Source organism: Zosterops lateralis (assembly GCF_965231275.1).
Source record: "Zosterops lateralis genome assembly, chromosome: 4".
Lineage (NCBI taxonomy): Eukaryota > Metazoa > Chordata > Aves > Passeriformes > Zosteropidae > Zosterops > Zosterops lateralis.
The window spans coordinates 20,935,114-20,951,180 of NC_139765.1; the positions used below are offsets into that span (position 1 = coordinate 20,935,114).

A 16,067-nucleotide genomic window follows, 5' to 3' on the forward strand; every position below is an offset into this window, starting at 1 on the left:
TACTCCAGGTGAGGTGTCACCAGAACAGAGCAGAGGGGCAGAATCCCCTCCCTTGCCCTGCTGGCCATGCTTCTTTGGAGGCAGCCCAGGATGCAGTTTGCTTTCAGGGCTGTGGGAGCATACTGCTGGCTTATGTCAAGCTTCTCGTCCTCCAACACCCCCAAGTCCTTCTTCTCAGGGCTGCTCTCGATCTGGTCATCTGGCCTTGGTGGCCATTGCAAGGGTAGTCCACTGGGATCAGGGCCTAAGACAGGCAGGCTAATGAATTAGAGCCACTGTTTAAAATGAGGGTTAGTTGACAGAGAAGGAGAGAAAAATCAACGGAGAAGTAGATCTGTTGTCCCTTTTCTTGGGAGAGTGGAGGGTAAAAAGAACCTGGGAAGGACACATGTACTGTTGCATGAAGGGTCGAGACTGGAAACAATGACTGTATGGCATAATGGGTGCCTGAGACTTCATATAAATCACCAGAGTCAGGCCAATCTTTTCACCACTTTCAATAATCCTCAAAGCTATCAGACTGTGCTGCCCTGATTCAGATATTTGTCACCCCCTGAGGCTGGCCTGCTTGTCCCAACATTGATCCACAAAGCCTGATTTCCAAGACCAGCTGGTGCTCCTCACCTGACCACCTTGGTGCCGTTCCTCATGACCTGCATGTCCACCATGCAGCCACCCATGACGTAAGCAGCCAGGTTCAACTCAGAGAACTTGGCCTGGAGTGGAGAAAAAGGACAACGTGTTACTCAAAGGAGACAGAGAAACAAACACACAGACACAGATGCAGAATTTTCTCCATCTGGAATGTGCCTTCTTTTTTGTTTTCTTTTTTTTTCTGTGAGGCAACTGGAGATCCAGTTATAGCTGGTTTGCCCTGAAAGATTGCAGAAGTATTTATGGCTCCCACACTTGGGGTGTAAAAGTACACAGGATTAGGTTTATTGCAGTAATAAGTACTGAAGGAATTAAGAATGAGCAGGCTGAAAATGCACACAGGAAAGAATAATAATAATAATGGTAATAATAAAAAGAGGTAAGGTAATTTGAATTCAAATTCCAAGTTTCCACTAGGAGACATCCATTTAGAATTATGTCTGAGTTGGCTGCCATGCCACTGGCTAGCTATAAACCTAATACAAAAGATTTAAACTTTTTAAACCTCATGCTGCAGGAAGGTGTTAAGCAGAGGTCACTTGATGCAATTTGCTTATTAAGATTTTTACTATTAAAGAGTTAGCAAAGCTGGGTAAGTTATTTAGAGAGCTGCTCAATCATTAAAAGACTTTGTAGTTTAAAAGAAGCACGATTTGCAAGGCTGGAAAGATTGCCAAGGGATATTTCAGCTGTGGGGAGCAAAAGACACAGGGGTGATTATGACAAATATAAATAAACAGGTTTCATTTTTTTGAGGCAGAAAATTTAGTCTTCTCCCTTCCAGCAGGTTTCCCCCCCACTTCCTTTTAAAGCGTTTTTTCAGACTTAGTATGATGAAGACTGGGCAGCAGTAAAATCATCTTCTAACCAGTAGCTATCTAATCCAGAGCACTCAGATGGTGCTGCTAATACTTACGACTTTATTGAGATCCTTGTACTGTTTAACGTTCTTCTGCTACTTCTATTAGTTGCAATCAAAAGATAGTGTCAGGAATGTGATAAATTTGGGGTAAAAATTCGTGTATGAAACAATAATAATCCGATGTATAATAAGAACAATGTTAATAAAATGTAAAATCCAGTAGGAAGCAAATCGTTCCTCCCCAGCCTGCATGGCTTCAGTTGCGAAACAGGACAAGGATCATCAGACTGGACAAAGATGCTAGCCAGCCCCGATAAGAATCACTTCCTCGCCAATGCAAGGAGAATTCCTTCTTGACGACAATGCAGATTTCATCAACGCCCTGGCACGACATGCAAACTGAAATCAACATAAGACTGACCTGTATAATTGGCATAAGAAAGAACCTTCCCGGAATGGATTAACGGGATTTGACAAGATCTGGGAAGGCCATCAAAAAGAAATTTGGACTATTCAGCCCACCCTGGACACCTGGACTGCCTAAGGGCAGAAAAATCCTATAAAACGGTGGACTGAGAACTGCACGGCGTGGATTTGAGCGTCTTGTACCCTGGTGTGCAGACCCCTATCCACCCGGCGCGGCGCTGCTATTTTCCTATTTTGTGGTTTTCTCATTTTGCTGGTGTTCGATATAGTGTTATTAATAAATTGTCTTTTTATTAATCCGATATTTGCCATTGCATTTATAACAGATTTGGTGCCGTGACTCGGATTCGGAGGAGGCTGCAGGGACCCGTGACCCAGAAGGGTACCCCCGCCGATTTTGGCGGCCTGGTGAGTGAGGAGACCCCGCGGCTCCACCCGAACCTCCGAACCAAATTTAGGACGAGAAAACCACAAAAAGGACAGGGGAGAGGACGGATCCGGGGGCAAAGAGAGCTCGGGAAGGCAAAGGGCCTTCGAAAAGCTGTGGCTGACAATTGCTCGTAAAACGTCTAAGTGCACGAAGACATCCACGCAGGAAAAGGAGCCGTAAGTACTGCTGGTTGAGCGGGTGATCGGGCGAGTGTGTGAGACGTGATCTGATCACGAAGCGAGTGTGGACTTCAAGGTCGCATTTCCGTCTTCCCGCGAGGGGAACGGTCGACCGCGAAGGAAGCAATTTCGTGTGAAAACTCTCTCATATCACTCGTCAAAACTGGGACTAGGAAAGTCACAGGGACCGATCACGGAGTGTGCAAAAAGGGGAAGGGTACGTCCTGTAGAGCTCGGGAATTGGTAAACCCTTTTTGCCAGCGGACCAAGGTAAGTGTCCAAAGAGAATCCAAAAAGGATTGAGTACCAATCAGGGGCCCCTCAGCACAGCTCGCTGGAGGGGTGAGTGATCGGAAAAGCCCCCATCCCCTGAGAAAGAACCAGAGACACAACACACAGGCAGAAAGTCGACTTGCAGGGAATTTGAAGACTTGGTAAGGAAATTTGTGAAACATGGGACAGAGAAAGAGTAAACTCCAGAAAAAGACCTCAGAAAAACTCCCCTCCGGTAAGGGAAAGGGAACGATGAAAATCCCCCGAAATAGTCCCCTGGGTTGGATGTTAGAACACTGGGGAGATTGCCCTCAGAGAAAAAGGAAGTCCAAAGAAAAGATGGTGTATTATTGCATGGATGTGTGGGGTGGTGAAGAACTGAGGAGCCACCTTACGTGGCCAGTGTTAGGATCATTTGAAAATTGGACATGTAGTGAGCTGAATCACTATGTGGAAAACAAGAGCCCCTCAGACCCTGAGGAGAGGGAATATGCTCGGCTCTGGCTGAACACCCGAGCAGGTTTGTTCCCGATGAAACAGAAAAGGTGGCCCGGAACTGGGACCGAGCCCTGGGACCCCCTGGATCACCTCCCACCTCCTTACAATGGGCCGAATTCACCACCCTCTCCAGATCAAGTGGTGCCCACGGCTCCTTTGGACCCTCAAAACCAGCTTTTGTGGGCACAGGCATCCCAAGTAGGGAGCCAGGTCTCCCATCCATTGTCCCCGCTGGCAGTCCCTTTGCTGCCACCCCCTCTCTTACCTCTTCCGTCCAGCCTGGGTCCGTCCGCGGCGCCCCCGTCGATAGACGCCATGACTGCGGGAGCCCCCTCTGAGATCCTGTCTGCACAAGCATGGGAGCACTCCCGTTCACTCTTTCCGCCATAACCAGGGTTGGTCCGAGCGGAGGAGAGAATCCCCTCTGCTGCACAGGCGACAGTTCTACCCCCGCAGTCCGGGAAAGGGAGACAACCCACAGCTACCAGTTCTCCCCCTGCTAGCAGAACCCGCATGAAAGCAAGGATGATGGGTGATGAATGGGGAGAGAGTGAGAATGAGGGACACAGTTTACTCCCATTAAGGGAGGTACCGACGGCCCCCGGGGTTATCGGGTTTGTGAATGTTCCCCTCAACACAGGAGATGTAAGAGATTTTAAAAGGGAAATGGGGCAATTGTTGGATGATCCTTTTGGTGTGGCAGATAGGTTGGATGAGTTCTTAGGAAGCAGCATCTATACCTATGAGGATCTGATGGCAATCCTGAGATCTCTGTTCAACAACGAGGAAAGAGAAATGATAAAACAGGCGGGTATCAGAGACTGGGACAGGAGAAACCCACAAGGGACACCCGGTGATCAAAAATGGCCCAACTCTAGTCCAAGTTGGAACGCTCAGACAGAGGACGGGAGAAGGAGCATGATAGACCTGAGAAATATCATAATTCAAGGCATTCGGGAAGCTGTCCCAAGGGGTCAGAATATCAGTAAAACCTTCAATGAATGTCAAGGGAAAGAGGAGTCCCCCACCGAATGGATTGAGCGATTGAGGCGAAGTCTGCAGATATATTCTGGGACGGACCCTAATTCCCCTGTGGGGGAAGTGTTGCTCAAAACACAGTTTGTAGCGAAATCTTGGGAGGACATCCAGAGAAAGTTGGAAAAGACAGATGGCTGGCAAGATAAGAGCTTGCAAGAATTGCTGAGGGAAGCACAGAAAGTGTACATGAGGAGGGAGGACGAAAAACAGAAAGTTCAGGCTAAGGTCTTGGTAGCAGCTGTGAAGGAGGTCCAAAGACAGGAGCAGGCTTCGGGTAAGTATAAAACCTTACCCTGAAAGCCTCAAGGCCCCCGCAAGACAACCCCAGTCACGAGAAGGGAACTGCCTGAATGTTACTATTGCAAGAAGGCAGGACACCTTCGGAAGGATTGTAAGAAAAGGATGAAAGATGAAAAGATTTTTCAGGAGGATTAGGGGTGTCAATGGCTCTTCACCTTGGGGACCAGGACATCTAAGGAACCCCTGGTAAAATTGAAAGTAGGTCCCCAGCATCAAGAGACCATTTTTCTGGTGGATACCGGGGCAGAAAGGAGCACTTTACAGCATTTACCAAAGGGGTGTACGGCCACTGAGGAGAGAGTTATGGTGGTGTGTGCAAAAGGGGATCCTTTTAGAGTGCCAGTGATAGAGAATGTGGAAATTGAATCAGAAAACAAAGTCTGCTTGGGAAACTTGTTGTTGGTGGAGGAAGCTGATTACAACTTGCTAGGGAGAGATATGATTATCGCCCTTGGAATTAGCATAGTTGTAAAAAGTTCCGATCTAGTGGTGAAAATGTTTAAGCTCACCAAGAAGGACGAGGCAGACATCAATCCGGAGGTATGGCACTCTAAAGGAGAGGTGGGGAAGCTAGAAATAGACCCCATTCACATCATAATCGAGAACCCCGAGGACCCTATATGGGTCAAACAGTATCCCATTCCCCTGGAAGGGAGAAAGGGATTGAAACGGGTAATCGATGACCTTTTGAAGGGAGGAACAATAGAGCCATGCATGTCCCCCCATAACACCCCTATACTGGCTGTGAAAAAGGCAGATGGAAGTTATTGGCTAGTTCAGGATTTGAGGGCGGTGAACGCTCGAACCAGGACTAGATTTCCAGTAGTGGCCAATCCATATACTTTATTGAATCAGCTCACACCCGAGGATGTGTGGTATAGTGTGATTGACCTAAAAGACGCATTTTGGACTTGCCCCTTGGGTGAGAAAAGCAGAGATGACTTTGCTTTTCAGTGGGAGGATCCCGATACCAACAGAAAACAACAGTTAAGATGGACAGTGCTTCCCCAAGGATTTGTGGAATCCCCTAATCTGTTCAGACAGGCTCTGGAGCACCTCTTGACTCAATTCACCGCGAAGGAAGGGACAAAACTGTTGCAGTATGTGGATGATCTGCTAATAGCTGGATCCTCTGAGGAAAGTGTGAGGGAATGTACTGTGGCATTGCTGAATTTCATTGGAGATAAGGGTCTGAAAGTTTCAAAATCCAAACTGCAGTTCACGGAGCCCGAAGTGAAATATTTGGGTCATTGGCTATCCCAAGGGAAAAAGAAATTAGACTCTGAGAGGGTCGCGGGAATTATAGCATTGCCCGCTCCAAAAACTAAAAGGCAGATACGCCAAGTATTAGGGCTCCTGGGGTACTGCAGGCAATGGATTGAAGGTTTCAGTGAAAAGGTGAAATTTCTTTATGAAAGGTTAAACACCGACAGAGTGAAGTGGACTGATCAGGATGAATTGGATTTTCAAAAATTGAAAGAGGTCCTCATGACTGCGCCAGTACTGACCCTCCCAGACGTGAATAAGGAGTTCCAATTGTTTGTAGATGTCAGTGAGCAAACTGCACAGGGAGTCCTGACTCAGGAATGGGCCAGAAAAAGAAAACCCATAGGATTTTTATCAAAAATCCTAGATCCTGTGAGTCGGGGATGGCCTACGTGCTTGCAGGCCATAGTCGCGGTGGCGCTCCTGGTAGAGGAGGCGAGGAAAATCACCTTCAGGGCCTCTTTGATAGTTTACACCCCTCACGATGTGAGAAACATTCTACAACAAAAGGCAGAAAAGTGGTTGACCGACTCTAGGCTTCTGAAATATGAAGCCATTCTGATCAGCTCCCTGGAATTGGAGTTAAAAATCACCTCGGCACGGAACCCTGCACAGTTCATGTTTGGAGACCCCTCCGAGAACTGTTGCATGACTGTGCTGAGATTGTGGAACTCCAGACAAAAGTAAGACCCGATTTGGAGGACCAGGAATTGGAGGGGGGAGAAAAATGGTTCGTGTATGGGTCGGCAAGAGTAGTGGAAGGAAAGAGAAGATCGGGGTATGCAGTGGTGGATGGCAGAACGGGAAAAGTGGTGGAATCGGGCCCCCTGAGACCCGAATGGTCGGCCCAGGCTTGTGAGCTTTATGCTCTCCTAAGGGCTCTCAAAAGGTTGAAGGGAAAAAGGGGGACTGTATTCACTGATTCTCGGTATGCGTTTGGGGTGGTTCACACTTTTGGAAAAATTTGGGAAGAGAGAAGTTTGATAAATACGAAGGGAAAGGTCTGGTCCATGGGGAAATGATTCTGCAAATCTTGGAGGCAATCAGGGAACCCAAAGAGATTGCGGTAGTCCATGTGAAAGGGCATCAGACCAGACTGCAATTTCAAACCCACGGTAATAACCTGGCTGATCAGGAGGCGAAAAGGGCAGCATTGCTCACGGTGAGCGTCCCCGAGGTGATCGGGGAGGAGGACTCCGAAATCCAAATATGTCCCTCAGAAAAGGACATTGAAGGATTCAAAGAGATAGGAGGGGCATTGGAGACGGGAAAGTGGAAATTGCCAGATGGGAGGGAATTGGTCCCGAAAAGTGCAGCCAGAGGGATCCTGAGACGCTTGCATGAACAGACTCACTGGGGAACACGGGCATTGGCTGACCAGTTCTTGAAGTTTTTCGGGTGCAAGGGAATTTTTGAATTGGCAAAACAAGAGGTACAAGAGTGTGTGATTTGCCAGAAGGTGAACCGGTCCAGATCCAGACAAATGGCCTGGAGAGGTCGTCCTCTTTCATACAGGCCGTTTGAAAGGATCCAGGTGGATTTCACTGATTTACCAAAGGTCAGAAGATATAGGTACTTATTAGTAATAGTAGACAAATTGACACATTGGGTAGAGGCATACCCAAGGGCAAAAGCTACGGCCCAAATGGTTTCCAAAGTATTATTGGAAGAAATAGTCCCCAGGTATGGAATCGTGGATTGCATAGATTCAGACCAGGGGACTCACTTCACCTCAAAAATCATAAAACAATTAACCGAGGCTTTGGGAATCAGATGGCAATATCACACCCCCTGGCACCCTCAAAGTTCGGGACAAGTGGAGAGAATGAATCAAACCCTAAAATCACAACTGGCAAAACTCATGCTGGAAACAAAAATGTGTTGGGTGAAATGCCTTCCCCTTGCTCTGCTTAATGTGAGAACCATGCCACACTCCGATATGAGGCTGTCTCCCTTTGAAATGTTGTATGGGATGCCATACAAACACGGAATGCCGGTGTTTGCATGCCGGTGGGACATCCCCGAGTCGAGGATGTGCAATTGCAACCTTATCTCATCACTATAAACAAAAATTTACAGGAGCTTCGAAGGCGTGGACTCATTCCCCAAAGTGCCCCTCTCGGATTTGCAATCCATCAGATTCAGCTGGGAGACAAAGAAATCCCTCTTGCCTCGCAGTGGGAAGGACTGTTCCTGGTGCTGCTAACCACTGACACCGCAGTTCGAACCACAGAGAAGGGTTGGACTCACTCGTCAAGGGTGAAAAAGATCGAGGACCCAAAAACCTCGGACTGGAAGGTCACCACTCCTCCAGGAGAACTCAAAATCAAGCTCAGGCGTCAACCTAAATGACCAGTCAGATAAGTTGCAATACCCCAGACTGTGAATGCTTTCCTTTTATTCATTTTGAATGTGTATACTGTAAACAAGTTTGGGTCACCCATTGTTGGGGAGGGAATCGACCTAGGGGTTTGTGTACTAACTGTCTAATTGAGGAGCAGGAGAACACAAGCCGTCTCTTAATACTTGCCACTCGGGCCGGACTTTTGGAGTTAGATTCTCCTGAGTGGTACCAAATTTACAGAAAGGGAATAAGGGGAAAATTGGACGCTAAAGCAGAGGCTTTGGCAATTGAGTGCCGGAGGACCACCAAAGTACCTTGCCGAAGGGACACAATCAAATTATCCCGGTGGGCAACCTACAAAAGAAGGTTTGCCATCAGGACTACATGGGCCCCTGAAGCACACCCTTGCTGCCGAGAAGATGGTTTACCCCACCGTATGTTTACATACGGTCGAAGGGCAAGGCAGAGGGGTATTTTGGTGGGGAATCCTGACAGTCCTGAGTCTAGCCGTGTGCTGGACCAAGGGGGCCCTTCCAGGGGCGCTCCTGGGGGAGAATCCTCCCGCGAAGTGTGAATGGTGCTTAACAGCTCCAGAAACCGGACAGATAACGGACTGTCCTCTGGAAAGGCAGTTGGGTGATTGTTGGGCCAATGGCACTCGATTTCACCTTTGTGAATTGGAAGGAATGGTCCGGTGCCAACACTCAGGGGCAAGTCCTAAGGGCGGATCGTTCAGGGACCCTGCTCACTCACTCATTAGACAGAGGCGCGAACTCGAAATTCCTTACCCGGTGCAAACATGTAACCAATGTAACAAAACTGTATGGGTGGGAGGAAAAAGGCAATCTACTTTCCTTGCCTATTTCAAAGTGAATCCCCTGTGCTACGACAAAACGAAACTGAAAATATGTAACATGGGCGGAAAATTGTATTGGGAAGGGAAGAATCTCAAACACGAGGAAATAGGTTCCTTTAATACTGAACCCATCGTTTTCGACTTATTGCCCCCGGGTGATAATCGTGTGTGTTTGCAGTTTGATCAGACCTTTTGTTTTTCAAGGGACGAGGAGGGGATGGACCCTGAGAGTAAAATGAAGCAGGTAACTTTGGAACTAAGGAGACAGGAAGCTGAGGCCAGAAAGAGGAGGATTGAGCAAGAAAGATTGAAATTGCTCAGTGAACAGTATGAGCAATTGGAGAAACAATATGGTGATGGGGGATTTCCGGCTCCTAACCAAAACCTCTTCGTAGAACTAATGCAGGAAATAGCCACTGAATTAGGACTGACAAATTGTTGGATCTGTGGGGGATTAAAGTCAGCCGAAAGGTGGCCCTGGAAAGGAGAAGGATTAGCCCCAGAACAACTCCTGAAATGGGAGAGTTCAAAAATATCAAAAATCATAAAAAGACCGGAGGGATGGATTTTGGAGAAAAGGATAGTCGGCACTATCTGCATTAGCCGGAAAGGGAAGGAGTTTATCGATCTGGTAGGTTATACTCCTTGCATAAACACCTTAACGGTAAATGATAGGACAAAGGTCTGGCAACCCGAACCACCCGCCGGATCTTGGAGTAAAATTCGAAAAAAGGATTGTGAATGGTTTGAGACCATGGGACTTTGTTGGCATAAAAGTCCCGGGGCTAATCCGTTTCAGGCATTAGTGGGTCTGAAAGAGTACTGGGACGAACCAGGCAGAACCAATGTAGACTGGAAAGCACCAGATGGAATATATTGGATTTGCGGAAAGAAAGCTTACAGTGAACTTCCCAGGAAATGGAATGGGTCCTGTACCCTAGGCATGATAAGACCCTTTTTCTTTACCTTGCCCAGAGCCAAAAGCAATTTGTTAGGAGCACCTCTCTTTGAAACGTTGAACTGACAAAGAAGGGAGATAAGGCGAGAGCTACCCGTAACTGGAGGCAACCAGAAATGGGGGGAGGAGGAGTGGCCCGCGGAAAGAATCATTAAGTATTATGGGCCAGCCACCCGGGCGAACAATGGTAGTTGGGGATATCGGACGCCCATTTACCTCTTGAATAGGTTGATTCGGCTGCAAGCAGTGGTAGAGGTGGTTTCAAACCACACCTCAGATGCCTTGGAACTCCTGGCAAAACAACATTCACAGATGAGGGCTTTTCCTCATATAGATAATCTAGTCTTGCCCTAGATTATCTATTGGCAGAGGAAGGAGGGGTCTGTGGCAGATTCAACGAATCAGAATGCTGCATTGAGATCGATGACTATGGGGAAATGATCAGAGGACTAGCCCAAGAAATTAAAAAGGTGGCTCATGTGCCGGTCCAGAAATGGAATTCGATCCTTCAAGCTTCATGGTGGGATCAGCTATTCGGACAAGGGGAATGGTGGAAGAAAGTAGTGTTTTTCATAACGTGCTCCATTGCAGGCATCATTTCCCTCCCGTGTTTGATCCCTTGTTTCATCCAACTGATTCATTCAGTCATCCAAGGGATGCAGATAGCCTCCCTTCCCATGGACCCAGAGGCAGCACAAGGGAAAACGGTGTCCAAGATAATGAAGTTTGAGGAAGAAAAGGGTAAAGGGAGGGCTGCAGCAGCCCTGAGGAGATTCAAAGAGGGACAGAAACTTCAACCAGGTGATGAATCCTCACAGGAGGACTGGGAAGAGTGTGATCTCAATTGGAGTTGAGGTCAAAATAAATAAAGGAGACAAATTTTTAATTTGATGAATTATTAGGCGGGGGACTGTGATAAATTTGGGGTAAAAATTTGTGTACGAAACAATAATAATCCGATGTATAATAAGAACAATGTTAATAAAATGTAAAATCCAGTAGGAAGCAAATCGTTCCTCCCCAGCCTGCATGGCTTCAGTTGCGAAACAGGACAAGGATCATCAGACTGGACAAAGATGCTAGCCAGCCCCGATAAGAATCACTTCCTCGCCAATGCAAGGAGAATTCCTTCTTGACGACAATGCAGATTTCATCAACGCCCTGGCACGACATGCAAACTGAAATCAACATAAGACTGACCTGTATAATTGGCATAAGAAAGAACCTTCCTGGAATGGATCAACGGGACTTGACAAGATCCGGGAAGGCCATCAAAAAGAAATTTGGACTATTTGGCCCACCCTGGACACCTGGACTGCCTAGGGGCAGAAAAATCCTATAAAACGGTGGACTGAGAACTGCACGGCGTGGATTTGAGCGTCTTGTACCCTGGTGTGCAGACCCCTATCCACCCAGCGTGGCGCTGCTATTTTCCTATTTTGTGGTTTTCTCATTTTGCTGGTGTTCGATATAGTGTTATTAATAAATTGTCTTTTTATTAATCCGATATTTGCCCTTGCATTTATAACAAGGAACAACTTTTATACCTAAAAAAAGGGACCCCCCCTGCCATGTTTTCTCCTCATGGACTCATGGAGAAAACTTGTCAATGGAGAACTAGTGCACCCGTAAAGGCTCAAAGGCCAGACGACAAATGAAAAAGTGATTTCCAACTTTCCTTTTAAAATCTGCATCATTTTAAAGCAATGGCTGTGGACTAGTGACTCGATGATGTAATGAGATTTCATGTCTGTGGCCCTGCGTAAAGTTTTTAAAGCAACACCCTATCAATGGTCTTACATCATTGTAACTCCCAATTACAATGAAAAGAGGGGGAGAATTCCTATTGCCAAGAAATAAATTCTGCTTCAAACAGAAACACATACACACAGACATGCTCACAGGGAGAGATTAACAGTGGTTCAGGTTAGTGCCTGGGTTTTACTCATGAGAGATTGCACAGCGTTGCCTTGGCCACAGCCACACTTGTTCAGTGATCCTATCAGATCAGCGATAAGAAAACATATCCCCCTAAAAGGCACCTGCCTTTTATACATTTGAAAAATCTCAGGAGCTCTAGAGAGATAGAGAGAAGTCCACCTTGGACAAATTCAGTAAGATCAGATGCTTTGCGCACCATCAGTGATCTCTCCAAAGGGTCAAGAAAACTTGCTAGTTTACACATTAGCTCCAGGGGCTCTGTGGACTGGGGAGATGAAAGGATATTTTCCCCAGCTATGTGTCTCCATACACCTCAGAGATGTCCCATTCTGAAAGCAGAGTGTTGTCAAGCTGGACCTCTGGCTTCTGTTTCTAAGGAATGAGGAGGAAAGGAAAGTTTTAGGTCTGTGCTTTCATGGTTTTTTTATGCTTTTCTTCCAAAATTTTTTCCATGATGATTTGTAGTAAAGAGCTTAACACTCCTCTTTGCTGGGGGTGAAAATGAGCAATCTTCATTTGCTGAAGGGCACTTGCAGTCTGACTAAGTTAGTCTGACAGGCATTTCCCTGAGGCAGTCAGGCCAAACAAAGCTGTGCTCAAACACCTGACCTGCAAATAAGCCTGAGAACCCAGTCGAGCTGGTGAGTACTTCTCAAACTGCCAGTACTTCTCAAAGGACTGGCCAAACTGCCAGGACCAATTTCAGGCCCTGCTAATGTCAAGAGCCAGAAGAAAAAGAGAAATCCCCTTTGGCAACCATTGTCCAGGGAGCACTGGCAAGGAGAGAGAAGTGTAGAGAGGGTCTGGGGGATTCAGCTATCTCACTCTCAAAACGTCCAGATCTACAATCAGAGCTGAGGGACCATCCTGACCTTTGTGTGGCCTTCACTTCTGCTTTAACAGACAAAATTAAGGAAGGTGATTTCATATAGCTGCTTTGTTCCATCCAACAGGCTGCTGCTAGCTGATGTTTGGAAGAAGGCTAAAGCCTTCAATCAGCAGAAATTGTTTCCTGTTGATTTTCCAGTGCTCCCTGTATTTTTAACTTTGCAGGTTTTGTAGCCCGATGACTTCCCTTGGCTGGGATTTCAGCTCTGAGATCATCTCCAGTGTGAGTTTACCTTGCAGACAAAGAGGTCTTTGAAAGCAGCCCATGCAGATAGAGTGACAGTTAACTATGCATAAAACAGGAGAGCCCAGCTCCCTGTGCCCTTGCAGAGTCATTTGCATTAGGCATCATGAAAGAGAAGAAGGCATTGCATTAGCCTGATGGTGTTTTACACTTGCTTTGCAGCAGTGCCAGTGGCTGCAAAAAACATTCAGGGCAAGAGAAAACCACGTGTGACAAACATGACACAATCTGTGTTGAAGAATAATGTAATAAGACTGTGGGAGTAGAAATATTTCATACCTCTGTGAAGCTCAGATATGATATGATGCCCACATCTACTTTGATCATAGTTTTGTCAAAAATGTCTCCTTCAGGTATTAAGAATCAGAAGACTCTCCAAATCATTTGGACTAAACCTTAAGGTACTCCCAGTTTCCATCAGTGTCCTCTGTGTGCTGGAGATCTTTTTGGTGAGCTATTTAGCTATACTTAGCTATTTGGTGAGCTATTACAGAGCTATCTGTTTCTGTTTCCTGATACTAAAGCAAGGAAGATTTTGTCATTTTCAATCATACAATAGTAGAAATGGTAGAAATGCCTGGCTTGGTAGCCCCTCCTGATAGATTTAAGGGGAGCATATGCTCAAGGTGTACTTTAAGAATTTTTCATAGAATAACAGAAAGTTGTGTCAGAAGGACTTCAAGATATCACATAGTCTTTCCTAAGGCATGAACAGCTCTGCCTCAGCCATTGTGTGCAGGTACTACATAACCTTCTTCTGTCTTCCATAGATGAGGAACCTCCTCAGGCATTCTCTAGATTAACAACAATGGAAAAATTTCCCAAAGCCCAATCTAAATCTCTCCTCTCACCTTTTAAGACAGCAATTTTTCTGTGTGAAAAAACACCACGTCTTTCTGCAGAACCTGAAGACTTATTCCTCAAAGATTTGCCTTTCCTTCTTCCTTATTACTATCTTTTTTTTCTTTTTTTTTCTACACAAAACTAGTCCCATTCTTGTATGATTTTCTTGTAGATGATGTTTCTCAGTGAACTGATCACAGTTGTTGCTGTCACCAGCATTCTCTTTGGCAGGTCCACAGCTTCCTCCATTTGTAATACTGCCAGCTGTATGCTTGAGTATGGATTTTTCATACATGCAGCAGTGTGACTATTTTTAACTCATATTCTGGTTGAAATCCACTGTAATCCTTGCATTGCTTTGTCTAGGCTACGGACTACTCTGGTCTGTGCCATGGCTTAGGCACTTGGGATGAGGAATTGCTACTATATAATCAAATCGCATACATTCCTCTGTGGATTTTATGCCTTATTTTTTGGTGGATCTTCCAATATCTACAAAGAAAGGCCCATGTCAGGCTGCATGCCTAAAGCAGCACATTTCACTACAACCATTACAAGCATTTCAAGGGGAAAGTAAGCAAGCCCTAAATTCTGAACAGGCAGAAAGGTGGGCAGATAGTTTGGATGCCTATTTGACAAGGGTTGAGGCTATGCATGCATGCAGAATTAGAGATTACACATCTGATTCCCACAGTCTCTTCCTGAGACATTTTTTCTCAGGCAGACACCCTGCTCCTCACCTTTCCCCAGTACCAGGACTGTTCTTGGTGAGAAAAGAATGGACAGAGTCTGTCTGTGATGTAAATACTGTGAATACTGCTTTGTGGCTCCAAGAGCAGTTTCCACAAGTGCTCTTCACAAGTTCTGAAGCTAGGATGCATTCTCCTAGGCTACAGACAATGCTGGTGCTGAAGGTCCACATGCCTTCACCTGAGTGAACACCTTTTGGTGCATCAGCCCTGATGGCGTTCAGAATTGTCTCTTGAGTTTTTATTTCAGAAGTTATGTGACTGCCTGAAAATCTAAGGTTTAGAAAAAGCACATTTCTAAATATTTTGATCCCAGGAAATGGCTCAAAACCATGAACTCTAAACTTCCAAAAGCCAATGAAAATTAAAAAAAAAAAAAAAAAGAAAAGAAAAGAAAAAGAAAAGATAGTATTAATTTAAGAAAATAATGATTTTAGAGTAATCCTTGCTAATTCTCCAGGTCCCTTTATTCATGTTTTCTGAATGCTTGCCGCAGCAAGCTATGAGAGCTCTGTTGCTGTTCTTGAACTGCTTTCTGGCATTCAGTTGGAAAAAACCCCAAACCCTAAACATATAATGAATAAAAATTACACCATTGTTTGACAAGAGGCTAGTTTTCCTTTCATCACACACAGACCTGTCAGATTCTACCTTTTGAAAGGATCATTTTTTTGCCACACACGAAAATACCACTTTAGGGCAGGAAGTACAATGGAGCTGTATTTCATGATTTGTATTACAATTATCTTCTGTGACTGCCAAGTACAACTTTTTTCCTGAGAAGACTGCCAATGGAGTCATAATCTATACCACAAGACTTTTCCAGAAGCATGTACATAGGAGTTCACTCAATAATCATTCCCTGAAAATAAGCTGAACAGTGGGAACAAGTGAATGAGCTGTGCAAGAAAAATGCATGTCAGATGGACAGACAGATCCACCTCGTCACAGCAGGAAATGGTGGGAAGGAAACAGGTGAAAAAACAGGAATAAAATATAGATAGACCTTTTGGCTTCATGACTCTCCTTTCACACTTTTCACCCCGCTCCACCATCAATTAGCCAATGCTAGGAAAGATGTCTCTGAACATATTAAAATTCCTTTGGGAAATATCTGCAGGAAAGGTATCCTGAAGGTCGTGGATTCTTTTTAAGAGGTGCTGCCTGCCTTTGCCTGCTGTGTCCCTCATTGGTCCATGCAGGGCACAGGACTGGTCCAACCGCTTGGCACTTTGTCATGAAACCCTTACTTGCACCAAAGTATTTAGTAAAAGCACTCATGTCTCCTTTATCCTCTGTTATGGCAGGAGAAACAAAC

General features: G+C 45.7%; 1 protein-coding gene across 1 annotated transcript in view; it reads right to left on the reverse strand.

Annotated features, from left to right (window-relative positions):
* Positions 1 to 16,067, reverse strand: part of SYN3 (synapsin III) — a 205,755-nt gene that overhangs the window by 147,961 nt on the left and 41,727 nt on the right. The window contains exon 5 of the mRNA XM_083860411.1: positions 625 to 716. Coding sequence (XP_083716537.1) covers positions 625 to 716 — 92 coding nt within the window. The remainder of the gene's footprint in view (positions 1 to 624; positions 717 to 16,067) is intronic.